The sequence below is a fragment of the Lathyrus oleraceus genome, chromosome 6, assembly GCF_024323335.1.
Source record: "Lathyrus oleraceus cultivar Zhongwan6 chromosome 6, CAAS_Psat_ZW6_1.0, whole genome shotgun sequence".
NCBI classification, from domain to species: Eukaryota; Viridiplantae; Streptophyta; class Magnoliopsida; order Fabales; family Fabaceae; genus Lathyrus; species Lathyrus oleraceus.
The window spans coordinates 321,916,054-321,925,919 of record NC_066584.1 but is presented as its reverse complement, the minus strand read 5'-3'; the positions used below and the strand labels follow the sequence as shown (position 1 = coordinate 321,925,919).

At 36.8% G+C, this 9,866-nt stretch overlaps 1 protein-coding gene across 1 annotated transcript; it reads left to right on the top strand.

Moving 5' to 3' along the window:
* Positions 1-210: 210 nt before the first annotated feature.
* LOC127098031 (uncharacterized) lies at positions 211-2,830 on the top strand. The gene has a single exon (XM_051036532.1). The coding sequence runs from the start codon at positions 558-560 to the stop codon at positions 2,616-2,618; it is 2,061 nt and encodes a 686-aa protein (XP_050892489.1). The 5' UTR covers positions 211-557; the 3' UTR covers positions 2,619-2,830.
* The last annotated feature ends 7,036 nt before the right edge of the window (positions 2,831-9,866 follow it).

The following is a 9,866-nucleotide window of genomic DNA, read 5'->3' as shown; positions in this document are numbered from 1 at the left end:
AAAATAAATTTTGGTTCCCTCTATTTACCATTTCTTCCCCCTTTTAAAATTTAAATCAAACACATAAAATATTAAATATTTCTTCCCCTTCTCTCCTCTCCCCTCCCCTTAATTTCTCTCAACCAAACACGGCCATAGTTTATCAAAAAACAGAAAAGAACCGTTGGCCGTATGTAAGCATTCCACTTGCCGTCTCACGTGGGCAACAAAAGCAAGCTATGTGAATCGCATCCCACTCATGTTTGAAATTTGAAACCAAAAAAAAGAAACACATCGCTACTAGTAACACTACTATTTAAACATCGCTATTGGCATTAGGGTTTGGGCCCTAAATTTTGAAATTCAAATACACCACAACATTCAAAACCGCAGTACTAATTTATCTCTATTCCCAATCCATAACCGCATCAACATTCATTCATTTTACTCCATAGAAAAAAGATAAACCGCATCAACATTCATTCATTTTACTCCATAGAAAAAAGATAAACCCTAGAAAATTGGAAACAAACCATAACCCTAATCCCCATCTTTCCATCACTCCCAAACACCCAGATATGGCCAAAAAGAAAGTTACCCATGCCCAATCTCAATCTCTCGACCACAAGACATTAACCCCACCACCAACCACCATTGATGACTCTTCTGTTCAGATTCAGAATCTCAAGAACCTTAACAATGTTCTTCTCATAGAAACCACCAAACACAGAAACCAAATTCAAAAACTTCTCGATTCAAACCAAACCGTCATGGAAGCCGAAGCTCTAATCTCCGAGAAAAATTTCGCACTGGAGATTGAAAGCTCTGTCTTTTTCGTTTTTGCTAGGGCTCATATTGCTGAATTAGGGTTTCGTTTCGATAAGGTTGTTGAGGAGAGGGATGAGACCAAGTACGAGGTGGATCTTCAGAACGAGAAGGTGAATGACCTTGTGTTGAGTCTTGAGAACGAGAAGCGGAATGTGGAGAGGATTAGGTTGGAAGCTGGGAGTCTGTTGGAGGAAAAGATTGAGAAAGAAAGAAGGGTTGAAGAGCTTGAAAAGGATAAGGATTTGGTTGTGAAGAAATCAATTGAGTCGGAGAAGGTAATTGATGAGTTGAAGGAGAAGATTGATTTGTTGGTGAAGGAGAAGAATGAGATTGAGAATGTGAATGGTTCTCGGGGGACGAAGATCTTTGACCTTGAACGTGAGCTGCAGCAACACGGTGACCTTTTGAAAAACTCACGGAAAGAAGAGGAGCTGATGCGTGTTAAGATTCTTGAGATGGAGGAAACTATTGGGCTTGCTGTGGACAAGGAGAGGGAAATGAGGGTGGAAAATAGCAATTTGGTTGGAGAGAAGAAGGAGATGGCAAAGAGTATTGAGATTTTAACTGAGGCAAGAGATGGTGTTTTTAGGAAACTTGATGTGGTTCAGAGAGAGTTGGAGAATAGGCAGCACGAGGTTGATGAATCGAATAGAGCGAGAGATGAGATTGAGAAGGTTAAAGTTAGCAGCGAGAATGAAATTATTGAGTTGCGAGGTGAGGTGAATCGACTGAGGGGTGTTGTTGATGAGTTGGAAATGTCTTGCAAAGAGTTTGCAGAGAAAAACAGTGGATTACTGTCTCAAGTTCATCATTATAGGAATGCTATTCAAGAGGTGGAATCTTTGAATGAGCTCAACAGTAAGAAGTTTGAAGAAGAGAAAAACAAAGTAGAGAGTTTTGAGTCACAAGTTGTGGTAATGCAGGAAAAAATTGAGCAATTACTTTCTCAAGTTCAATGTTATAAGAAAGCTGTTGATGAAGTTGTGCTTGAGAGGGATAACATCAAAAAGGGATATGATGAGGAGCTAAACAAAGTAAAGAATTTGGAGTCACAAGTTGTGGCAATGGAGAAAAAGATTGAGCAATTACTTGCTCAAGTTCAATGTTCTAAGAATGCCGTTGATGAAGTGGTGCTTGAGAGGGATAACATCAGAAAGGGATATGATGAAGAGCAAACCAAAGTGGGGAATTTGGAGTTGCGAGTTGCTGAGTTGAAGCTTGAGAAGGATACCGTCAAGAAGGGATATGAAAAGGAGAAGAATAAGGTGGAGAATTTGGAGTTGCAAGTTGCAGGACTGAAGGAAAAAATTGAAAATGCTGAAGCTGATTTGGCGAAGTTAAGAAGCGAGAAAGAGAAGATGAATGAGAGGAACAAGGGGCTGGGTGGCCGTGTAGATGTTTTGATTAAGGAAAAGGATGCTACACATAGTAGCCTTATCGCAGCTCAACGAGAATGCGATGAATTGAGAGCTAAGCTTGACTCATCCTGCATCAACTCAAAGCAGGCCTTGGAATTGTTGAAGAATACTGCTGCTGCAGTTGTGGTTAAGGAAAATGTGGAAGTGATTCCTCGCGGAGGGAAGAAGAAACACGAGAAAGAAGAAATTCAGGCTTTTGCTGAAGAACTGGAGGCGATAAAGAAAGCATTCAAAGTTAAGGAAGAAATGGTGGACGAGATGAAGCAACAACTTGTATCTATGCAGAAATCTGTGTCTGATGCACATAAAGGTAAGCATTTATGGACTGGGATATCCTCTGCTGCTGCAATTTTTGCCGCTGGATTGACTGCCTATTTTGCTAAAGGTCGCTGAAATGTTGTCTTATTTATTTTATAAGATTAGTTTTTGTAATAGGATCAAGATATACCTTGGTTTTTAGCCAAACAATCTTGATCTTTATCATCGAATTAATTACTTTTGTTTTAACATCTTGATCTTTGCTTTAGTCTATATTGATAGATGGAAACTTGTGGAAATGTGGTGGCTAACTATAATAAAATGAACCATGTGCTCTTTGGTCTTAACATGTGTTGGTGTCTATTCTGTTTCAAGATGATTGGAAATAGAACTGTTTAATACATTTTGATTCAATTAAGCTATAACAAATAGAAAACTGTTTAGTACAGAAATTTTGGACACAAATGGTGGATAATGCTTAGGTGTTGTTTTGGTTGTTTTTCACCCGGTGATCACCGCCACTTTGGTTTCACTGCCACCACTTTAGTTTTGCACAACCATCATACACAACAAATATCTTCTGCGAATTCACATTTCCACTTCCACCGTCTCTGTTGTCACTGAGGATTGGCACAACCATCAATACCTTTTGATAATATTGGTTTTCTCGTGCGTTACACTCGGTCAATATTCATATTTGCAGAAAACTAAGTATTAAACACATTATTTGTCTTATAGTTTTCAATTTTTAGTACTGATGTAAATAAGATCATAGTAACTGTAACCAAAAAATATTACTAGTACCATGATAGATGGTCATGCTTTAAAAAAAGTTCGTGGTTGGTCCTTGATTATAATTATGGGGATAATGCTTGTTGGAAGGAAAAAAGTTCGAATTTATGCGGGCTTTTACTTTTTAAAAAGAGACAATTGTAGCATCTTCTGCCATCATAACTTGTAAATTATCAGATTCCTTATTCTAATCATATATTTACTATATGTCCAACTTTCAAGAGAACTTTTCAAAAACAAAAAAAAAAACACGATCTAGGGCTCCACTATTGTATGTGCCAAATAAATGTATGAAATGAAATTATTAAAATTTCAGTATAATCTGTAAAACTTCTTTGGAAAAAGTCTCACTCAATTGGTGGTAATTGCACTGAGGTGATATGTTAAGTATTTTAACATGGATACTATAAAATGTACAGCTCTAGAGGATTCAATGTGATGGATACGTTGATTCATACGTGGTAGTTTATACTTTATTATAGCAATGTGATGGATAAGTTTGTGCAAAGTAATAATGTCCAAAATGTAAGAGGGTCTTTGATGGTTATTTGGCAGAATTAGTTTGAATTGTGATGGTTTTACTATGGTGGTAGCAATGCAATTAAGGCACAACAAATTTGCAATATGAATAAATGTGCACAACAAATTTGCAATATGAATAAATGTGCGATTGATTCTGATTCTAGATTCAAGTGCGAAGAAAACTTTGTTAGCAATTCAATTGTTTATGATTATTATTTTTAGGTGGATGAGGGTCGAGATGGGAGACTATTGTTGAATGTGATAATTTTAGTATAATATGTGTTGGATGAGAGGGATTTGTTAGGGTTTGTTTTGATCCATCTTTTAGATAGCATAAATTTCAGAAATTTTTCTGCTTGAATGCCGATTAGGGTGCATGTTATACCTCAGGACTAATTTCAAGATATCCTTCAAGCTCACGTAATGTCTTTAATCCTCTGAAGTCTTTACAATCATATCATTGATGTAGACCTCTGAATTCTGTCATATTTTCTCAGAGAATACTGCATCGTTAGTCTTTGATAAATGGTGTCCGCGTTATTTAATCTGAAAGACATAACATTGTACTAGTAATTGTTATGGTTGGACATGAATGTCTTGGATGCGTTTAAAGGATCCATATTTATCTCATTGTAGCCAGAGTAAGTGTCCATGAAGCTCAAACTCTTATAGCATGATGATTCATCAACTAGTCTCTCAATATTGGGTAACAAATATGGATCTTTAGAGGATGTGACAGTCAAGTTGGTGAAATCAATGCACATTTTTCATTTGTTCGATAACTTTTGAACTAGGAATAGACCAACACTCAGAAATCCCTACGTATCTATATCAATTTGCACGCTCGTAAATGGACAAAAACCATTAAACCTAAGAACAATTTAAATAAAATAATAATAAGAAAAGTACTTAATAAATCTCAAACAAACATATGATCCAACATAATAAAAATCAGGTTCATCTCAAAATACCTAATCTAGAGAAACTTAGCTACTCATTGATAAATTTACAAATACCATGAGTTTATAAGTCTTCATGGAAAAAAATCTCTCCAATGATTCTGATGCTCTCAAAATTCGCCTCTTGAATATCCCTAGCCGTCACTTTATCTCCCAGTTTCAAAACCCCACAAAGTAGCCAAAATTGCGCTTACATAACAATCTGAGTGTCAGTAAAAACACATCTCATCGCATCGTGATGCAACAATATTGCACCAGAATGCAAGCCTCATCGCGCCACAATAAGATGCATTGCGCGTGCGAGAAATCTAGAAGCAAAAGACTTGTTTTCTTCACAGTTTTCACCAAGTCCTTATTTCTTCCCTGTCTTGGATTTTTGCTCATTTCTTCACATTTTGGCATGGCTTTTGCTCATTATTCTTACGAATTCATCAAAATTTTCTCATAAAATTATGTAATGACCGTTGTCATGAAACTCCTTAAAAATATCATCTCCATTCAATAATGCTCCATGCGTGATCAAAATTTAGTCAGGCGCCAGTAGATAAAACCATCACGCCTTCTATAGACGCGTTGTCAGCCACATCACAGAAGATCATAGAAAATGGCCTCTGCGCGAAGGTGAATAGGAGAAATCATACCGCTTGTCCAACTGTCTAGGAGGTATAAGACCAAACGATGCCAAGAGGTAGTCGGTCACCTACTATCGTCAACAAGCGCCAGCTATAGAGTCACGAACCATCCCATATCACTGTATGGTAAAAGGAAGCGAGGATACTTATGTCCAATTATTCAAGGGGTATAAAGCTGAGTTATCCCCCAAGATGGTCGAATACCTAGGGGCATCGACATACTACATCTTCTAAGGTGTCGACTGTCCATGGCAGACCATTGCACCATTGGTCGGGCAACAGGAAGGTCACATCAACAAACACTACGACCAACCTAAGAGATCATGTAAAAAGAGGATAATGTTGTACCCTTGTGATCATATTTATGAATTGAATACTCAACAAGGTTTTTCTGCAATTTTAATAAATAATATGCTAACTGTTAAATATTGTTATCACAAAGAGTTGTGTAAGTCTATGCATGATGGTGTAAGGAAATCTCTTAAGACATATTTCACATTTAAGGAGCACTTTTCTCAATGTAGCTGGCGCCCCCCTCTTAGGAGCTAACCACTTGAAGAGTGTAGGCAGTGGAGTCCGAAGACGTTCACCCGAACTAGATCTACCCTGGGGGTAGCGGCAAAAACCATAACTTTGGTCGGTTCCTAGGGACATAAAAGAACAACACTATCTCTTCTCAACGAGATATAGTAACTACGAAACTCCGATTGAGACTACAAAGTTTAAATAGAACGTTATACACCTTAACTCAATCAGGCACTTCTCCTAAAATAAAGTTGTGGGAGTTCTCACACCCAAAGTTGATGACACCTTGTAGTTGTCGTGACACATACTTACATTTGACCGGTGGAAACTAGCAACACCCTCAAGGCAGATAAATTTTAACTCGCCTACGAGGCAGATAAAATCTAAATCCCCACGAGGCAAATAAATTTAGATTTGTAGGGACGATGAGCAAGTTCTGAAAAAATAACGACTTGCGACAATCATAAGCGTAAGGTGACGATGAAGACAAGCCAAATACATATCCATTACAAAAAAATAAAAAACTTCAAATCATTGAGGTAAAATTATATTTATATAAATGTTGTTGTCATATCCAAAAGCACAAAGCCTGGAATATTTTACAGGAAAAACAAAAAGGGAAAAATAATCCAGCTTTTGGGCCTAGAGATAATGTTCCCTAGTCAACCTCTAAAGTCTCCTCCAGATCAGTCTTGAAAGGGTCAAATCCTTCAAAAGGGATTGGAATATCAGGGGAAAATTCCTTCGCCCAACTTATTGTCTGGTCGAAGACCCTATATACAACATGCACACATTTTTGAAGAAACTTCCTGAACCTCTCCTTCCGAACGACTACCTCACCTTCATGAATCTTAAAAGTCTCTTCATGTGTCTCTTGTTCCTGTTGAAGAGTTTTTCGAGCATCTTCTACATGACGATCTGCCTCAGCAATAACATTGGAGGTCTACTAAAGTCGTTTCTTCTTTGCTTCAAGGTAGGACTCCAACTCAGTAGTCCGGGAAGCCAGAGTTGAAGGGAGTCGTATAACTCCGTTTTTTTCTTTAAAGCCTTAACAAGCTTGACCTTTCCCTACAGGTCGGCAAGTTCCTTCTGGAAGGAAGATCACTTATGCTCCATTGTTTCACATTTTCCCTTGCAAGTGTCCCTCTTAATGGTAGGCTTATTTATAGCCAAGACGTACCCTCTTTCAGTAGTATCCAAGGAGAATAAAGAAGCAGGCTGATAGGTGTGGAAATTGACCTAAAAAAGGAGTTTCATCTTCTCTGCCTCAGAAAGGTTCTGAACGAAAGGCAGGTCATCTGCAGAGACATCGACAACAACTTCCTCAAGAGTGTAAGGAATCCGAGAATGATGAATAACAAGAAGATATAGGAAGGGAGTTAGAGACCCCGTGATAGCCTCCCCAAATAGTCAGACTTGCTTAGAAGAACCCTTTTCCAAAGGGGATTGCTTGTATTCATTCCGACCCATCTTCACAGAAATAAGAGACTATGGTATGTCTTCAACAAATAAAGTGGTCGCATCACTGGTTAGTTGAATAACCTCTAGGGCACCTACAATAACCTCGACAGTCAGAGTGAGGGCAGAAGGCATGGGGGCGTAACAACCTGATATGTAGAATTGGTCTTTATACCTTGAGTGTTGGCATGGTTGAAATTATGTTGCTTAAGGGACAAATATTGGAACAACTAGTCCAACAAGTTAAACCAGGATAACAAGAATACAAAATGCAATAAGGAAATCAATAAAAACACACGAAATTGGTAACTCAGTTCGGTGAAAACAACACCTATGTTGGAGGGAACTCTACCCAAGAAAGGAAATTCACTACTTTGAATTAGTACACTTAGTCTTACTAGAACCAACAAACCCTATGTTGTTCAAAGCCTCTTCCTAATCCTAGTGACTTTCTATTTAAGAACCCCTCATAAAAAAAAATAAAAAAAATAATAATAATAACTTTTTTTCTTTATTTTATTTATTTATTTATTTATTATTATTATTATTATTATTATTATTATTATTATTATTATTATTATTATTATTTTAAACAAATTGGAATTAATAAAAACCTCAAAGCGGATTCTGAATTACAGCAGGTTGATTCAAAAGGGATTAGTTCTCCATAGTCATCTTGCTAGCTCTCAAAAAATCGTACATGAATAGAAAAAACATAACCCTGTTTTTGGCTGCCTAACCTAGGTAAAAACACCCAAACCCGTTTCACAACTCAACCGGGTCAAATGTACGATCCGGGCCCAATACAACTAACCCAAACAAAATATAAAAATAATGCAGCAGCTTCAATGAAATTTCTGGCCCTGCTACACTCTGATTCAGCTCTCGACTTCTGAACAAAAGTTGTAGATCTTTTTCTTAGCTTTCCATCGACTGCTAGCACGTCTCAATCCGATACTCCTAGTTCAAGATATGACTTTTCTCGCGAAAGCTGCTAATGCTGAAAATTAAATACGAAAATTAAATAAGTGCAAAAATAAAATAAATTATGAAAACACATTAAAACATAAAAATAATCAAAGCAAATCGAAGAAATGCTTAAGTACAAACATGAAAGAACGTGCATCCAAAATGCACTGATCACTTTCTATTTAAGGACCCCTCATAAATATGAGAACCTACTCAGTTTCTTCTCAATCATACAACTTGTGATTGGTCTATACAACTCAATACACAATATTGAATATTATAACTCAACTAAGACAAACCAACTATGCCAAGTTACTGAAACATAGTGGTGTACACAAAGATTCAACCGTAACCTGATTATGAAATTAACATGGAATACAAGGAATGAAAGACTCACAAACCCTAGACACAAAGACTTTACTCTTGTGTGCAAAATTCCTCCTCTCAACCTGGGAATTGAGTCTCTTTATATAGCAATGCATTATGGGTTTCTTATTCATGGATCTTTGAGTTATTTTCGTCTAGAATAATAGAGATTTTGTTGGATATGATCTTCTCCATAAATCTCTCTAAAATATATGATTTGTTACTTTCAAATTCAAATTTAAATCTGATTTGATCTTTAATGATTACTAAACAAATCAACCATACATTTCTCAATAAACTGCAACAAATCTAATTAAAACATAATCAAAATTTATGCATCAAACAACATCCATATGGCTTGCTGTCAAGGTCAGATGTCGAACAACAGACATGCTGGAATATCGTGTTCCATAATTTGCACTAGAACATCCAATCAACTCTTTTTCTATTACTTGCAGATCTTCTATTATAGGTGAGTCTTGGATAAGACATAAGCCTTAGCGAAACTGCAATAACATATGTTTTTTGGTAAGAGACCAGATGTTCCAACACACGTATTGGAACATCATGTTCCATATGTGTCCTTTATGTACCAAACAACTTGAAGAAATTCCATGTTGTTTTGCATAATGCAACCAATTCAAAGGAGCAACAATATCTCCCTTTGGAAAATTATGGAAAAACTACTCTTCAAGAAAAACATAACTGAGTAACAAGGACATCCCTTACTCAAACGAAACAGCAGCAACAAAAGTCAATCCCATCAGAGCAAACATCAACAGTAGAAATTGTAGCACAGATAGAAAACCATGAGGTAGTTACACACATATGAGAATGCTACACAAAGATCCATAAACAATCAACATGCAATCATTCAGGACGAGTTAGTCATGCATGTAGACATAGTCAGTAGTCAAGATATTGAAGGTTAAAAGCTACTACTAACACTCAGATAAATCAACATACAAAATTTAAATGTTAAGGGCCAGATGCCAGGCCAATTGCTTCAACATGTGTGCACATAGCCAATTAGATCAAGATCAGATAAATCATAAGTAGTTAGTCCTAATCACAACAGTTTGTACCAAATAGTACAAAGCATATTCAATAGCATATGTTGAACTTTATATACCACATAGTGAGTAGTCAAGTTAACCACT